The 17,506-nt window shown below is 50.1% G+C and overlaps 1 protein-coding gene across 3 annotated transcripts in view; it reads left to right on the top strand.

Annotated features, from left to right (window-relative positions):
* Positions 1–17,506, top strand: part of CLPTM1 (CLPTM1 regulator of GABA type A receptor forward trafficking) — a 46,060-nt gene that overhangs the window by 7,510 nt on the left and 21,044 nt on the right. For all 3 annotated transcript variants that reach the window (XM_043534835.1, XM_037884343.2, XM_037884344.2), the window contains exons 3-5: positions 1,705–1,828; positions 7,160–7,318; positions 9,334–9,451. In XM_043534835.1, coding sequence (XP_043390770.1) covers positions 1,705–1,828; positions 7,160–7,318; positions 9,334–9,451 — 401 coding nt within the window. The remainder of the gene's footprint in view (positions 1–1,704; positions 1,829–7,159; positions 7,319–9,333; positions 9,452–17,506) is intronic.

Genomic DNA, 17,506 nt, shown 5'->3' with positions numbered 1-17,506 from the left:
TGCAGGACACACATTTCAGCACGCACATTCAGTGCCTGAAATGTCCTACCTCTCTTGGTTCTGTATCCTTAACACATTTTTGACAAGTTTTTTGTGGCTAGCTGCTCTAGAAAATAAATTCCTACCCATGTAGTCTTCACTGTAACTATTGGCTATGGTGCTTAGTATTGTAACTGGCATACCTCTGCGGTACTGAACCTTGAAAGGATTGGAACTGTTAACTTTTCAACTTATTAAGGCAAATTAGCTTGCAGAAGGCGTGTCAGCAAGGACTTTCCACTTGGCAATGCGCAGCACCTACAGTTAGCTGTGTCAGTGTTAAGTGTACGAAATCCGTTGTAATATCTACTTGGCGTGCCCTCTCTTAGCTCAGAGGGCTGAGTAGCGTTTTTTTGTTAGGCTGTAGTTCAAAAGGAATTATCTTGGGGCAGTTCTCTGGCTTGTGCCTTACAGGAGGTTAGACTAGTTGATCACAGTGGTCCACTCTGGCCTTGGAATCTACTGTATAGGGATCCAGTACTGCAGATTTCTCTGTGTGATTAAGGCTTCTCTTAGTCCCTGGTATTGCTATAGTTTATTTTCGAGCATCAGCACAGGCTTCCATATGTGCATTTAGGTTTGGGGTACTTAACTAAAAGCTGACATCACTGCCCACTTCTGTGGTCTTTGTATCCCAGTAAATTCTCACTTACTCTGTTGCCTTGCTCTGTCGAATGGTGTGAGAATTCATGGGGGACCTCTCACGTATGTGGCCTTTTCATGGACTATTTGGACCACCGAAGAGGTTTGTTAACGCAGAGTTCAGGTTGCCTGGTGAATGCTGCCTTGTACCCTTCCAGAATGTGAAGGAAAGCTAAACTTAAAACTTCTGAAAACCAGGAACTACAAATGTAGCCCCCCGTTCAGAGCCTTGTAGGGCACAAGGCAACTGTTATTCTGCTTTTAAGTTGTTTGCCAGTGAATTTACCTTGGTGTTATCTTGAAGTGGTGGTGATAGTGAAGAGGTTATGACTAAGGGGCACCTGTGGGGCTGGGCCATATGGGAGCCTCCTGCTGGGCACACCTTGCTGCTTCTCAGCTACCAACTCTGTCCAGCCTCTCCATGCCATGGTACGACTAGAAGGGCCAGAGGGCGGAGGGAAAGTGGTGGTAGAGGGGCTATGAAGAGTACATCTACCAGCTAGAGACAGCAAGTGGGGGGAGACACTTGAGACCCCTTATTGGAGCCTAACGTAGGGGTCAGTGTTCTGCACACCCATATGAGGCTTGCAAAGGTGTGAAATGGCCCCTTCATCTCACTGGGTGTTCTCCCAGCTCTCCTGACCCAGCTGTGTGTTGTATCAATGGCATGCACTGAGTGTACTTGGTTTTAGTTTCCCACACAGACTGGTCAGTTTTTCATAGTGTTCAGCAGGAATCTGTAACCGTGAACTGGCACAGAACCAGTTTGCCCTGGCTGGGCCTCATGACCACAGGCTGTAAGTCTGAGAAAGTGGTGTGACCGAGAGAAACCAGCGAAAGCTTCTTCCGTATGGAGCTGGCTGGCTGTACAGCGAGCACAGTCCTCCTAACAGATCTGTCATCATTTCAGTTGTAGGCTTGGTGTATGGGGCTTCTGTTGTGTGATTAAGGGGGCATTTGGCTGTGGCAGAAAGGACTGGGTAAAATGTCAGTGTTAATTCACTCCCCCTCTTTCTTCCATAGGATCTTTATCATCTGGGCCATCAGCAGTTGGTTCCGTCGTGGGCCGGCACCACAGGATCAGATTAGCACTGGTGGAGCATCCCGCGTTCCGAGCCGCAACCTCTTCCCTAAAGACACTTTAATGGTAATGGTGAAAGGAGCAGGCCTGTTAGCTGACCCAGGTTCTGAGTAGGGGTAGCCACCCCAACTGCATGGGTATCAGACAGTTGTTACGGCCAATCTCAGATGTAGGGTAAATATGACCTGTGGTCCAGGTGTCTGTATCATCCTGTCCCAGAAGGATCATCATTAGTGCTTGGGGCAGAACACTGAGACTAGAACTCTGGGAAATGAACCCCGCACTGCCACTATGTGACCTGGTGTAACTCACGTCACCTCAGTTCTCCTATTTGGAAAGTGATACCATCTCCCAGGTATGGCAAGACTGAATTAGTCAGTGTATCTGACGCAGGCCAAAATCCTCAAGATGCTCTTGAAGGGCAATACGGGTCTCCTATGTTGCACACAATTGCAGAATCCACCCAGACTTGTTCCAGAATCTCAGCTTTCCTTAAAAAAACAAAAAAAAACCTTGAAAAAGTGAATGATGCAATGGAGGGGAGAGGGCTGATTCTTGGAAGGGGGACGTGGTAGGGAGAGTGTTTCTGGGAAGGGTTTGGGAGGAAAGGGCGGTGAGGGGGGTCATGCTTTGGTACATTTGACTTTGTGCAGCTGATGAATTCCAAAGGTAAGGGCATTTTTTCAGTGTGTTCTGATTGGAGTGAACTTGGGCTGAGTTATGTGGGCCCAGTTCCAATTCCCACTGGGATTTTGCTATGGATAGCATCTAGGGTGAGGAGTTCATTTCCCTTTCTTCTGCTCCCAAGGGTGTCTCCAAATCCCAGCCTGCTACATAGTCACTGCTCCTCTCTCTCCATATTGAACTTCTCCCAGGGCAAGGGCCACTTCCTGAGTAGCCTTTTTCCTTGGTGCTGAAGGTTGGCATGGAGGAAACCTAGCAACTCTTCCTCTCCTGCATATAAACTAGCCCAGATACCTTCCTGTCTCTCTTGGGTATGGCCAGGTGGGAGCTGCTGCAACTACTGGGATCGTCCCTGTGAGGGCAGGGCAGTGTGAGTGTCACAGCACCTGAGAGGTGGTCAGCTAGCCAACAGGGCAAGCTGCTGCAGAGGTCTAGATGATGAGTTGAAGGGAGCAGCACTTGTAGGAACGCTAGGCAGCAGCTAGAAAACCCAGGCCTGGCTCTCGGATGGGGAATTGAAGTGGTACTCCTGAGGGCGTTCTGCGCCAAAAAAATACAAATATTTTCAAATTCTGCACACAATATTTTAAAATACTGCAAATTTTATTTGTCAAATAAATGTGGAGGCTCCAGCATGGCATTGGGGACCACAGGTCACTGGCTGCATAGAGGTGGGAGATCACTCTGCAGCTCCTCCCTGTGACACAGACTCAGCAGTGAGGCTGCATCCTACCCTGATACAGCGCAAGGACCGGGCCTGCCCCAGAAACACCCCAAGGCCCTGCCTCTCTGTGCCAGGTGCACCAGCTGTGGGCAGGCAGGCTCAGCTCGGCAAGATCCAAGTGTGGAGCAGCTTAGCATGGGGGGATCCTGGTGTGGGTTGAGAGGATTCTGTGTGGGGCAATCTGGGTGCACGCAGCTGAGTGGGAGATCGGGGGGTGGGGGATCTGGATGCATGAGATTGTGGGGGGTTCTGGGTGCAAGGGTAATGGGACTGCAGGGGGGTCCAGGTGAAGGTAGTTGGAGCTCAGTGGGGGTGGGGGGTCTGGGGGTGTGTGGAATAGAGCTCAGCAGGGAGGTCTGGGTGTAAGGGGTTCAATGGGGGGAATCCAGATGCTGGGGGAGTGGGGCTCAGTGTGGTGGGGATCCAGGTGCAGGGGGGAGGGCAGGGTATGAGGGAGTCTGGATGCATGGGGGTTGGGTGGATGGGGGAGCAACTCCCTGTACAGTGATCCCTCCCCCTGCAGCTGATGAGTAATGGGCACAGGAAGGGAGCGGGAGAGAGAGTTTGCAGAGCTTCCTGCAGACTGGGGAGAAATCTAGGGGTGGGTCTGACCCAGTCCTGGATGCTGTGCAGTGGAAGAGGAAGTCCCATCCTCCCCAGCCCAGCCGGGACTAGCAGTTGAGCCCAGCACAGGGTAGGTGCCACCAGCTGGGTCTTCCCCAGTCCTGCCTTCTGCCCCACAGTGATTTCTCTCTGCTGGCTGCCCTGGGCACCCAAAACATCCTGCTGGGGAGTTGCATGACCGCTCTTGTGGATTCCCTTTGCTTCCCTGTCAGAAAGTCATTTTTCTCCAGGGAAGCAAAGAAATCTGGGGGGGCATGAATTCTGTGCATGTGCAGTGGCTCAGAATTCCCCCAGGAGTAAAGTGGGAATGAGAAGAGATGGGTGGGGTTGCAGGAAATGAGAGAGGTTTAAAGGGAGGAAAAGTGAGAGCCAGTGGAGAAATCTTGTCCTGTGTGTGCAAGGGACACCTTGGTCCCCAAACCGTGGTTTCCTGGCTAGTGGTTTTGAGCCCTGAAATAACTTCCTTCCATTAAAGGATCGGAGTCTGGAAGAGTTCTTTCCAGTTCCCATCCGTGGTGGGATGCAGAGAAGGATGTGGTACGGCAACATTCTTCCCCCAGCAATCAGCCAGGTGCTGGTTAGGAGACTTGGAAGCTTGATCTCTGAAGTTTGAGCAGCTTGAATGGGAGGGAAATGAAAATAGAACTCTGGGAAATGAACTCTAAACTGCCACTGTCAGGCAGATTCCTGTGGCCTATATTCGAGCAACCCTGGAGCTGAATTAGTGGAGGTTTGAAAGCTAGGCTTTCCCTTGCTGAGGAGCAGTGTCTGTCCTCTTTCCAGAGGACACTGGCTTTGGACATCACACGCTGAGCATGTCCAGCAAAGTTTGTAAAGTGTGCAACCAGCTCCCTGTCAGCTCCATGGTTCTCACTGATCAGCACTTCCCAAATGGGTCAGCGCCAATAGGCTCTGCGGTGGGCCTGGGACGCTGCACGTTCACTGTTCTCTTCCGCTGACTGACCAGAATTCTCTGCATGTCACCCCGGTTTTGTGCAGCTGCACCCACTTCCTGCCCACACATCATCCCCTCTTCCCCCATTTTCACACTGGGTAACCAAACCATCAAGAGGACTTGTTAAAAGTCATGTGGGAAACTTGTGGTGGACCAGTGTCAAGCTGCAGTCTTTTGTCTCCTAGGCCTGTGCCTCTAACCGTGGCACCGAAGTATTCGCCTCTTGCTGCAGAATTAGGCTCAGAATCTCAGCTCTCATTTTTTAAAAATGTATGTTTCTAGTCCTATAACCTTAAAACTGTGAGACAAGCAGAAACTGCCGCTGTGATGCTAGTGCAAGGCTGCAGAGAGCCAAACAAAATAGCTCTAAGGTGTGAACCTCCATTCAGTTAGGACCCTATGTACTCCATGGTTCTGCAGCTGCAAACTTGGCATATTTCCAGGAGGTCGTGGAGTTTGTGTTTTTTTGCTGTGGGTTTTGCCATTTTGCTGTGGCTGAGTGCTGATGTTTTGTCTTGTCTCTCTGCCCCGTTGGATCCTGTCTTCACCCACCTTTTGCTCTGCAGCATTCCCCACAAGTGGAAAGCCAGTTGGATTCCAGCATGTGTTCCCTGCTCTGCTCAATGGGACCAAGCTGTAGGGGTCAGGGTGCCAGAGTTGGGGGCTAGATTGCAGCAGGGAAGCTGGAAGTGCAGGTGGTGAGCAGGGCTGTCTGGAGAACGGTGCAGCAGCTGAGACCCAGGGAGATGAGCCACTAAAGCTAGCTCTGTACCCTTCTGTCTAGGATGCATGAATGGGGGTGTTTGCCATCGGGGTTATCCCAGTTCCATATGGAATATGTGTTGCCCTGCCCTTAACCCTCTACTCTACCGTGCAGCTGAAGCAAGGTGCTCATTCGTTGTCTCTGTTTTCTTAACTTTAAAAGGGACCAGGTAGCACTAGTGCATTTCCTGTTGTAGGTTTGCTCACTTGTGTTTTGAAGTCTGTTGTTTGACGGTGTCATAAGCACCTAGATTTGCAGCAGTTTTTCTGAGTGGCACTGTGACTTCAGAGCATAGATGGATTTGTCACATTACAGAACTTATTCCACGTTCTCTGTCTTAGGCTCTCTGTCTGTTTGTCTTGGGGGTGTGAAAAATCCACACCCTGAGAGGCATAGCTATACCGACATAAGGCTATGTCTACACTGGCACTTTCATTGCTAAAACTTTTGTTGCTCAGGGGTCTGAAAAAACACCCCCCTAAAAGACACAAGTTTTAGTGACAAAAAGAGCTGGTATGGACAGCGTTACGTCTGTTGACGAAGCTGCTGCCCCTCATTGGAGGTGGTTTTATTTTGTCACCAGGAGAGCGCTCTCGCAGTGAGAGAGAACGGCCACACAGTGCATCTGACAAAGGCGCGGCTGCAGCAGTACAGCTGTGCCATTGTCAGGTACGCTGTGTAGATGTAGCCTAACCCCAGCGTAGACAGCTCCAGGTCGATGGAAGAATTCTAGCCTAGATACCACCTCTTGGAGGAGGTGGATTACTTACACCGATGGGAGAATCCTGTCTCACTGAAGGTAGTGTCTACACTGAAGTGCTTGTCTACGTAGGAAAGTGTTTGCAGTTGTACAGGTATAATTAAACCTGTATAACTATACCCGTGTAACTCCCTGTGCAGACACTCTTCTTCCGGAATAAGAGTGGTTTTTTCAGTTTAGTTTAAACCCTTTCCCAAGCAACATAAGCTAAATTTAAAAAAAGGCCCTGTTCTATGGGAATACGAGTGTCTGCATAGGGAGTTATACTAATATAACTGGAACTGTTTAGATTCAGACCTTAGCTTATACTGTTATAACTTTCCCATGTAGATAAGCTCGTAGTGATTGCATAGCTAACCTGCTCAGTTTACAGCTTTAGAGCTGTTTTCCTTGCAAACCCATCGTGGGATCTGAGAGTCAAGCTGGGGTCTTTCTGACTCGGCAATAAAGATTGTGCAGGCACATAAACTTTTGCAACCCTGTTGCCCTGCGTGGATCACATAGGTATGACAGAGGGCAGGACTTGACAGTTGGCATGCTGCTAAAGATCCTGATGACACACAAGCCACACCAGACTCCAGGTTCCCCTCGCATTCCTGTGCTGTCTCTGCATGGTTAAGTGGAGTCAAAAGCAGGAGAAACTTATGTTAGCCAGCAGATCTAACTGTTCTCTTGTGAGCCATCTGCTGAGTCAAAAGGGGCCACTTGTCAGAGCAGAACCACACTTCACAGGTAAGTAAAACAGCATTACAGTTGGAGTTCCATCCAGGGGTGGCTATCTGCTCCTGGCAGAGTATCCCCTTTCACCCACCCTCCCTTCAGTATTTTAATGTCACCATCAGCCTGAGCTGTCTGCCAGAAGCAACCCTCCTCTCCTCTCCCTGCAGGACCTTCACGTGTATATCTCAGAGCATGAGCACTTTACAGATTTTAATGTCACCTCAGCACTGTTTTGGGAGCAACGGGATCTTGTCTATGGTGACTGGACCAGTGGTGAGAATGCAGATGGGTGCTATGAACGCTATGCAGAGTTAGACATTCCTGAGGTTAGTACATAACTGTGATTTCTCTCTTCCTAGGTGGTTTTTCTCCTGACGCTGGATAATGGGCCATAGAATGGAGCACTGACATGGAGATGAGTTGTTTTCTCCCCTTTTTTGCTCTGTGTCCTCCTTTTAAAGCCGCAGATGAAATGCTTAGGCTAAGGCATTGCAGGCTTTCCCTCTGCAGCCTTCAGGGATTTTACGGAGTGACTGATCTTTCCATAAGTAAGGTGTAGCTGGCATTCATTTGCAAGCTTGAGTTTCACTCTCCTGATTTGGCCAGCAATAAACTCCCCTGCCTGCAATGTCCTTTCCTTGTTCCAGAGCAGGAGTCAAATGCTGAGATGTACATGCACAAGGCATTGGTCAGCTTGCAAAACCAGCACCATTTCCTTGTTTGCAAATGAGTGTTGTCTTTGGGTGGTGGCGAACTGCTGCTCTGCCAGTAATGGTGAAGTCTGGAACATCTCCTTTTATTCAGACCCAGCCTTCTCTCTCTGCCCATATGACTAAAACTCTCACGCAGGCCCCTTATGTCCCATCCCGACTCTGGCTCCTTGCTGACTCTGGCCTGTTCAAAATGCCACTGCTGAGATAGTGTTCTTGGTACATCAGTTGGACTATATTACTCTCCCTCTTCTGTTTGCTCCGCTAGCTCCCCCTTTTGCCTTGTCAGACTTCAGCTGCATGCTATCACTCTTCAGGTCCCTCCTTCTATCTGTTACTGTTTGCTAGCAAGTGTTTTCCTGCCACTCCTCCTGCAGTGTCTGCCTCAACAGCCTGCTTGCCTGTAGCTCCCATAGTGCTTGCTTCTGGGCCATAAGTAGGCAAGGATCATCATCTCTAATTTGATCTGTCAAGCCACTATCCAATCTTTCTCCAAACTCCTCCTAAAAATCTGCTGCTACAGGACACTGACCACTGCAGTGGCAGACAGATGGCCCTTAGGGATTACCGAGGCCTGGCTTGGTTGTCTTTTAGTTTCTAATCTTATAAACATTTTTTAAAAAACCCCAAAGTTACTTGGAGCTGCTGAGGGGGCTGGGTTGGGGTTAGAGCCAAAGATAAGATGGGGTGGGGCCAGGTTGCAAGTGGAGCCATTGAGGTGGTGGGGCTGGGCTGTGGGTGGGGCCATGTGATCCTATCACTGTTCTCAACTTCTCACCCACATTCTTTCTTTTATGCCCACTTGGTTTTGTCTGCTATTAAGCTGCACGTTTTTCAAACCATCCATGTCTGAATGGCTCCCACGCAATGGGGCTTCACCTCCCTCAGGCCCCATGGCGTTACTGTAATACAAAACAGTCTTTGGAACAGCCTTATTTGTCCGTCACAGGGGTTCATCTCTTAAGTCACCCCAAAAGGTTTAATACTTTGCAGCCTCTGAATGGTTAAGAGTGGGCTCCTGCCTTCCTTATGGCCAGACAGGGCATGGGAAACCTCCTTTATCTAGTCATGATTAGAGAAGTAGCATTCAGAGAGCAGCCATTCCCACTGTTCAAACATATTATGCACAGAGCTAATTTATGGGCAAGGCTGCCTTTTGTTCCAGGTTTGTACAGCACCTAGCACAACAGGGTCCTGGTCCATGACTGGGGCTCCTCGGCACTATGGTAATATAAATAAACAGCAGACTGAAATAAGGGAAGTGTGGCACTTACATGGAAAGAGCAATGGTCCTGTAGTGATGAAGCTTTATGTTTAGAATTGTAGAGAGATGTAAATCTAGTTATAAAACCGGTGTTGTGACGTTCCCCTCGTATGGGCCCTATGTATTAAGCATTTTCATTACGTAGGAAATAGCCATGTCACTTTGGATTAGCCAGTGGACTCACTGGAGCATAACGGATGCTATTAGTGCATCCAGAAGAGGAAAGCAATGTGCCTTGAAGTGATCATGACTGGCACAGTAAGCTGCTTGATGCAGACTGCTCTGCATAGCCTAGGCAATGTCGTTCCTGGTTTTCCAATGCAGGGAATGAGGCGGCTAACCATCCTGTTGGTGTGTGTGATTTCAGAGTGTGCAGCACAATGGCTCCATGTACGTCCATGTGTATTTTACGAAGAGTGGCTTCCATCCTGATCCCAAACAGAAGAACTTGTACAGAAGACTTGCTACAGTTCACACATCACGAAGTAAGACCGCTCTTGCTGGCATGTGTGGTGGGGTTCAATAGTGTTTGATTTCCGTCTTCTGAAACATCGGGGATGGTCATGGCTGGAGATGGGACAGTAGCGGGGCCAGGGCTCTGAGGTGGCATCGAGCATTCTTTCTCAGGTGCTTGGCTGGCTGGTTTTTGCTTACATGCTCAGGATTGAACTGGTTGCCATACATGGGGTTGGAAAGGAATTCCCCCCCCAGGTCAGCGTGGCAGGGACCTCGGGGTTTTTCACCTTCCTATGCAGCGTGTGGGTGCTGGTCACTTGCTAAGATTATCTGGGTGTATCTCACTTAATCATTTCCCTGCAATTGTGGGGGCCTTGGGCACTGGTGCCTCTCGGTCCCTTCTGTTCTCCGACTCTGGCATATAATAGTCTAGTCTTCTGAGCGCTGTAATGCTTAGGTCTAATGTTGGTTGTTGAGTTTACTGTGCAGATGCTGGGTACTGTTGGTGGCCTGTGATACACGGGAGGTCAGACTCTATGAGGCGGTGGTCCCCAATGCTCCCTCTAATTTTTTCTATTCATGTGCGGCATAAATGTTATGTGTACTGAGGTATGTGCAGATGTTCGTCACCAGTAGAAATAAAAAACCTAGAGACAATATATATTTTTGAAAAGTTACCATAGGGATAATTAGTCCACCAGGACAGCTTAGGCATTTTAGAACTCATGGCTCAAAGAATCAAATTTAAAGAGAAATAAAAATTATGAAATGCATAAACCAGTCAAAACACTATAATTTGATTCTTTCAAAGTGTGTTATTTTAGCGAATATACGTGCACTGCAGGAAGTGCCAAGAAGTAATAGCAGCAATAATACAAGTGTGTGTTGGGAGGTGTGTGGGCTGCTGGGGAAACCCGTACGCTGTCTCTTTAAGACACACTGAAAGCTCTCCTACTCTGTCCTGAGCCCTGTTGTCTCCCCCTCCCCTGCTCGCAGAGATGGGGTATGTGGCGAGGGGCGTGAGCGTGGGGTTGGGGGGGCGTGGCGGGAGAGACTATGTGAGCTGGCTGCTGGGGAAATCAAGGTGGGGGGAGGGGCACCTGAACCCATGCTACTGGCTGTGCAGACTCTGCTAATCAGCTGGGCAGCACTGGAATGTCTCCTGTGCAGCTACCCAAGTGGGCAGCGTACAGGGAATGCAGATGGGTCCCTTCTGGCATTAAACTCTGACTGTCTGATTATGTATATAGTGCTCGAGCAGTGTGTGGTAACTGGTGTCATAGTACAGAAGTGTTCTAATACTAGAAGAACTAACTGAGAGGCTACCATAGTGCTGTGTTGGTTACATGTACCTTTTATGTGTCTTCCACTTTCTAACTAAGGACTTGTCTACATGGTAAGTTAGTGGACGGCAAGCTATGGTGTGATTCTACAGCAGTGGCTCTCAAACTTATTTGATTGCGCCCCGCTTCTTTTTGTCTGTAGTAGCTTACGGTGCCCCACCCCCCTTCTGGGCACCTGGCCAGCAGCCACCACTCTCCGGCTGCCCAGATCTGAATGTGCGTAATAAGTCTCCCCTCTCCCCCTCAAAGCTTCTCAGGATCCCCAGAATACATTCTGCGCCACCCAGTTTGAGAACCTCTGTTCTACTGTGCTCTTACTTGCCATGTGATACATAGATTCCAAGGCCAAAAAGGACCACTAGTGTTATGTCCTGTACAGCACAGGCCAGAGAACTTCCCCAACTTATTCCTTTTGAAGTAGAACATCTCCTATTTAAAAAAAAAAAAAAAAATTCAACCTTGGTTTAAAAATTCCCAGTGATGAAAAATTCATGATGACCCTTCGTTAGTTGTTCCAAAGGATACAATTATCCTCACCATTAAAAAATGTGTACCGTCTTTCCAATTTGAATTTTTCTAGCTTCAACTTCCAGACATTGGATCATGTTAGACTGTTCTCTGCTAGACTGAAAAGCCCATTATCAAATATTTGTTTCCCAGGTAGGTACTGTAATCCAGTCATCCCTTAACCTTTTCTTTGTTAAGCTAAATAGTGAGCTCCTTGGTCTATCACTATAAGGCAGGTTTTCTAATACTTTAATCATTGTCATGGCTCTTTTCTGACCTCGCTCCAATTTATCAATATCCTTCTTGAATTGTGGACACCAGAACGGGGGACACTATCCCAGCAGTGGTCACACCAGTGCCAAATACTGAGATAAAAGAACCTCTCTACTTGTAGGTTTCAGAGTAGCAGCCGTGTTAGTCTGTATCCGCAAAAAGAACAGGAGTACTTGTGGCACCTTAGAGACTAACAAATTTATTTGATCATAAGCTTTCGTGAGCTACAGCTCACTTCATCGGATGCATCTACTTGTACTTGATTTTTCTGTTTGTGCATCCCAGCCCTTTTGGCCACAGCATCGCACTGGGAGCTCATGGTCAGCTGATTATCCACCACGATCCCCTAATCTTTTTCAGAGCTGCTGCTGCTTCCAAGGAGAGTCTCCCATCCTATAAGGATGTCCTACGTTCTTTGTTCTCTAGATGTATGCCTTTACCTGTATTAAAATAATACTGTTTGCTGGCACCCAGTTGACCAAGCAATCCAGATCTTTAAATCAGCAACCTGCCCCTTGCAGAACCCTGCTAAAAACACACCTGCTTGATGAGGCCCCCCCTTACAATTACTTTGAGACCTATCAGCATATTTAATTTATTTAAAGTATCATGTTAATTTTGTATCTTCCTAGGTTTTAATCAGAATGGTGTGGGATACATATTAAATGCCCTACAGAAGTCTTATTATATTACAACTATTATCTTTATCAGCAAAATTTGTAATCTCATACCAATCAAGTTAGGATCTATTTTCCATAAACCCATGTAGATTGGTATGAAGAATATTACTCTACTTTTATTCTTTCTTAATTGAGTCCCATATCAGGCATTCCATTATCTTGCTGAGGATCAGCGTCAGGCCTACAATTACCTAGGTCATCACATTTACTGTTTTTAAATATTGGCACATTTGCTTTCTTCCATTCTTTGGAAACTCTGTGGAAGTTACAGGATTTATTGAAAAATGAGTATTGATGGTCCAATAAGCTCCTCCTCCAACTCTTTTTAAACTCTTGGGTGCAAGTAACCCAAATGAGCTGATTTAAAAATTTCTAGCTTTGGTAGCTGCTGTTCTTCTGTGAGTGCTTGCTCATGTCCATTCCATTCTAGGTGTGTGCATGCCCACATGCACAGTCGGAGAGTTTTGCCTTAGCGATATCCGTAGGGTCGGCTGTGGCACCTGCTTGAGTGCCGCGCTCACGTGTCGGTATATTAGGCGCTGCCGGCCCTACGCCCTGTCATTTCCTTCTTACTGCCTGTGACAGTTAGTCGGAGCACCTTGTCTTGCATTGCAAGAGTGTTAGCAGTTCTTACAACCCATTGTTCTGTCTCCTTTGTATTAGTTTATAGGTACTTAGACCATTAAGTTAAGTGTTAGTATACTTTAGTAGGTGTGGCAGGCCGATGCCCATTAGCAACCCCCACAAGAGCTGTTTAAAGTGTTTGGGGGACAAGGGCAGTAATCTGCAAAAACTTTCGCCCTCGAACTCAAAAGGAGCAGGATATCCAGTTGAGGGCTCTCCTCATGGAGGGTGCACTTCGTCCTGCCTCAGAGCCCTCCCAATTGGACTCCATGCCTAGCACCTCGGCATCAGTGCGGAGCGCACTGCCAACACTGGGGTCCGCTCGGCACCGTTCCCCCTCACTGGTGCCTAAGAAGTGGCTGCAGACAAAGGGCCTGCCAGCACCAGAGGGGAAGGGGGCTTCAGGAAAAGGACCTGTCAGGCCACGTACCCACCCCAGAGCTACACGGGGATACCGTTATGGTCCGACCCCCCCCCCCCCCCCCAGCCTACCCAGGGATCTGCCTCTTGGTAACGGCAAGGGGCCCCGGATCCTCATAGGTCCTTCGATGCCCAAAGCAGTCCAGGCGGCCAAAGATCAAATAGGCGGGCTGGCACTGTAGACACCAAGCCAGGCGACAGGCCCAGCTAAGGCCTCCAGCATCCAAGGGCAAGCCGGTTGTGGGACTGCCCTCTAAATCAGTGGAACATCCCTGGTACCCAGACCGCAGGTGCAGGTACCGCAGTCCCGGTTCCCGTTTAGAAGACCAGGTTCCTCACGCCACAATCTCCACCTACAAGTCGCAGGACACCTGAGTTAAGGCACCAAAACCCATACCCAGGGTACCATCAGACCTCCCACCAGAGATCGCCACGGCGCAGATCACCATCTCCCAGGCGTCGATCCCCTCTGGTCCGGGATAGTTCCCAATTGCAGCACTGGTCTCCGACTCCCTGGTACCGCTCTTCGAACAGACACTGATCCTCGCCCTCTCCTTACTGGTCACCGACGAGGTTCAACCAGCAGACTCAGGCCTCTACAGCTCCATCCTGGTCTCTGGATGGGCAATGGTCTGGGTCGGAGTGGCAGTTCAGCCCCTCACCAAGGAAAGGTGAGTCACCACCAACCTGCAAGACTGGCACAGCTCCTGCAGTGGCGGTGTGGCAGCAGAGACAGTAGCCCACGCAGTGGCAGTACTGGAACCCGTGGAGTGTACTCCCACCATTTCTCCCGGGCCACATCAGACAAGCTGCCTCCAGCACCACTGACACCAGAATTGGAGCACGGTGCCGAATCTGAAGTGGGGGCAACACACCCAAGGAGCCATCCCCAGACAAGGAAGGGGAAGCCGCCCCTCCCGCTGCAGTGCAGTCGTCGTCCTCTCCGGATGAAACGGTGGTGGGCCCATCCCAAACAGGCAACGCCCCCAACGACTTAAGGCGCACCAGGCCCTCCTCAAAAGGGCAGCTGCCAATCTGACCTTGGAGGTCAAGGAGCTAACGAAGGAGTCTGACAACCTCTTTAACGTTATATCCTCTACCACCCCGGCCCGGGTTGCGCTGCCTGTCTACCCAGAGGTCCTTAAAATTGCCAAATCAGTATGGCAGACTCCCTCTTCCATTCTGCCTACCGCCAAGAAGGCTGAAAAGAAGTACTATGTCCCTGCAAAGGAATTTGAATACCTGTACACCCACGCTCCAGCAGCATCCTTGGTCGTGTCCGCTATCAATGAGTGGGACAGTCAGGGCCAGCCGAGTGGCACACCAAAAAATAGATGCCAAGAGGTGGGACTTGTTTTAGCAGGAAAATTTATTGGACAGCCAGCCTTCAATTTCGGGTGTCTAACCAACAGGCCCTACGAGGCAGGTACAACTTCAATCTGTGGGACTCCATTAGCAAATTCAAGGATGCCCTTCCATGGGACCAAGTCCAGGAGTTTGCCGCCTTAGTGGAGAAAGGCAGAGCAGTAGCGTGAGGCACCCTCCAGATGGCCTGGGATACTATGAACTCGGTGGCCAAGGTGGTCGCCTCTGTGGTGGTCATGAGGCTCAGCTCCTGGCTACGGTCCCCCAGAGTCTGAGGAGATGCAGACCACTCTTCAGGACCTCCATTTTGAGGTAACAGGGTTCTTCTCTGAGCTTACCGATGCTCAGCTCCACAGCCTTAAAGACACCCATGCCACCCTCCATTCCTTGGGCCTGCACACTCCTCAGCAGGCTAGGAAGCCGTTCCATCCTCCACCTCTTCAGTCAAGATACGGGGCGTCCCCTGTTCAAGCACTCACAGGAAAAAGGACAAAGACGAGGTTTAAGCAGCAGCACCCTTCATCTTCCCGTTCCTCTGCCCAGCCTGGTCCTTCCAGAAGCAGGCATTTTGAGGGTGCACCTGAGGATGGCTACCCAGTCGCTTCCCAGGATCCACCCTCTTATTCTTTCCTCAACTACCTGCTCCCCTTCCAGTCGGCCTGGTCATGGCTCACCTCAGACCATTGGGTGCTCGACGTAATGTCTTCGGGCTACACTCTGCAGTTCGTGGCCAACTCTCCCTCCCATCCTCCTTCCCTGTCCCCCTTCAGAGACCTTTCTCACGAGCAACTCCTCGTTCGAGAGGTCAAGAACCTCCTGACCCTGTGGGCAGTGGATGTGGTCCATTGGGACATGAAAGGGAAAGGGTTCTACTTCCGCCACGTACCTAATCCTGAAAGCAAAAGGAGACCTCAGACAATTCTTGACCTGCGCCGCCTCAACGAGTCTCAAGAAGTTGAAGTTTCACGTGGTCTCCTTGGCCTCCATTATCCACTCCTCTCACCACCGCTCACACGTGCCTGCGGTTGTTGGGCCACATGACAGCCTGTACTTATGTGGTCTGGCATTTGTGGTTCCACGTCAGGCAGTTTCAGGCATGGCTGGCGTTGGTCTACATCCCCAACAGACATAGCATGAACCATCTCGTCAGAGTCCTGGACCATGTCCTGTCGTCACTCACATGGGGGAAAGATCCTGCATCGGTGTTGAAGGGAGTTCCATTTGCAGCCCCACTCCTATTAGTTACCCTCGTCTCTGATGCTTTGGACCTGGGGTGGATAGCCCACCTGGGCAATCTCAGCATGCAAGGTCTCTGGTTTGGTCTCAATCGCTCCCTACACATCAATGTCAGGGAGCTCAGAGCTGTTTGCTTGGTCTGCCACGCCTTCCTACCTCTCATAAAGAGCAGAGTGGTTCGGGTCCTGATGGACATTACAGCAGCTATGTTCTATATTGGGGTGGGCTAACTTTTTGGTCCGAGGGCCACATCAGAGTGTGAAACTGCATAGAGGGCCGGGTAAGGAAGGCTGTGCCCCGCCCCCAAATAGCCTGACCCCAATCCGCTCCCTCTCACTTCCCACCCCGTGACTGCCTCCCTCAGAACCTCCGACCCATCCAACCCCCCCTTGCTCCTTGTCCCCTGACCGCCCCCTCCCAGGACTCTACCCCCTATCCAACCCCCCCCGTCCCCTGACTGCCCCGACCCCTATCCATACCCTCGCCCCCTGACAGGCCCCCCCAGGATTCCCACACCTATCCAACGGCCCCCTGTCCCCTAACTGCCCCCCTGCGGTACCCCATGCCTCTTATCACACACACACACCCCCACCCCCACACCCCCGCCACCTTACCATGCAGCTCAGAGCAGCAGGACCTCGCCGCCTGGCCGGAGCCAGTCACGCTGCCCATGCAGTGGCGTTGCTGCGGGGGAGGGAAAACAGCAGGGGAGGGGCTGGGGGCTAGCCTCCCCAGCCAGGAGCTCAAGGGCCAGGCAGGACCGTCGGCCCACGGGCTGTAGTTTGCCCACCTCTGTTCTATATCAACAAGCAAGGCGGAGCCAGATCATCTGCTCTTTGCCAAGATGCCCTCCAGCTATGGGATTTCTGCGTACAACATGACCTCCATCTGGTGGCCGCTCCATGGGGGCCAAGAAGACTTTGGTAGGTCGCCTAAGCAGGACCTTCTCATCTTGCCACAAGTGGTCCCTCCATCCAGAGGTGATCAGCATCACCTTCCAAAGGTGGGGAACTCCCCTGGTGGACCTCTTCATGTCCAGGCAGAGCAGGAAGTGCCACCTTTTCTGCTCCATTCGGGGGCCTGAGAGAGGCTCCCTGTCGGATGCTTTCCTGCTCCCATTGTCAAACGCTCTGATACGCGCTTCCCTCAAGTTCCGTTCGTTCCACAGAATCCTCGTGAAGATCAAGCAGGACTGGGCTAGGGTACAGAGCGTCACACCTACCTTTTTGTAACTGCTGTTCTTCGAGATGTGTTGCTCATGTCTGTTCCATTAACCCACTCTCCTGGCCCTCTGTCGGCGTTGCCAGCAAGAAGGAACCAAGAGGGCATAAGGTTGGCAGTGCCTAATATACTGATGCGTGAGCATGGCACTCAAGGGGGCGCCACAGTTGACCCTATGGATACAGCTAAGGCAAAAATCTCTGACAACTAGGTACATGGTCATGCACACACCTAGAATGGAATGGACGTGAGCAACACATCTCGAAGAACAACAGTTATGAAAAGGTAGGTAACTGCTTTTTCAACATCCTAATAATTTACTATTGGAATGGAAAGAGTGTCATCATATAACTTGGCTACATCAGGCTTTTTCCAAATAAAGAACAAATATTTATTGAACACTTCTGCCTTTTCT

Source organism: Chelonia mydas, chromosome 23, assembly GCF_015237465.2.
Source record: "Chelonia mydas isolate rCheMyd1 chromosome 23, rCheMyd1.pri.v2, whole genome shotgun sequence".
In the NCBI taxonomy this organism is placed as follows: Eukaryota; Metazoa; Chordata; order Testudines; family Cheloniidae; genus Chelonia; species Chelonia mydas.
This window is presented reverse-complemented; position numbering and strand designations above follow the sequence as displayed.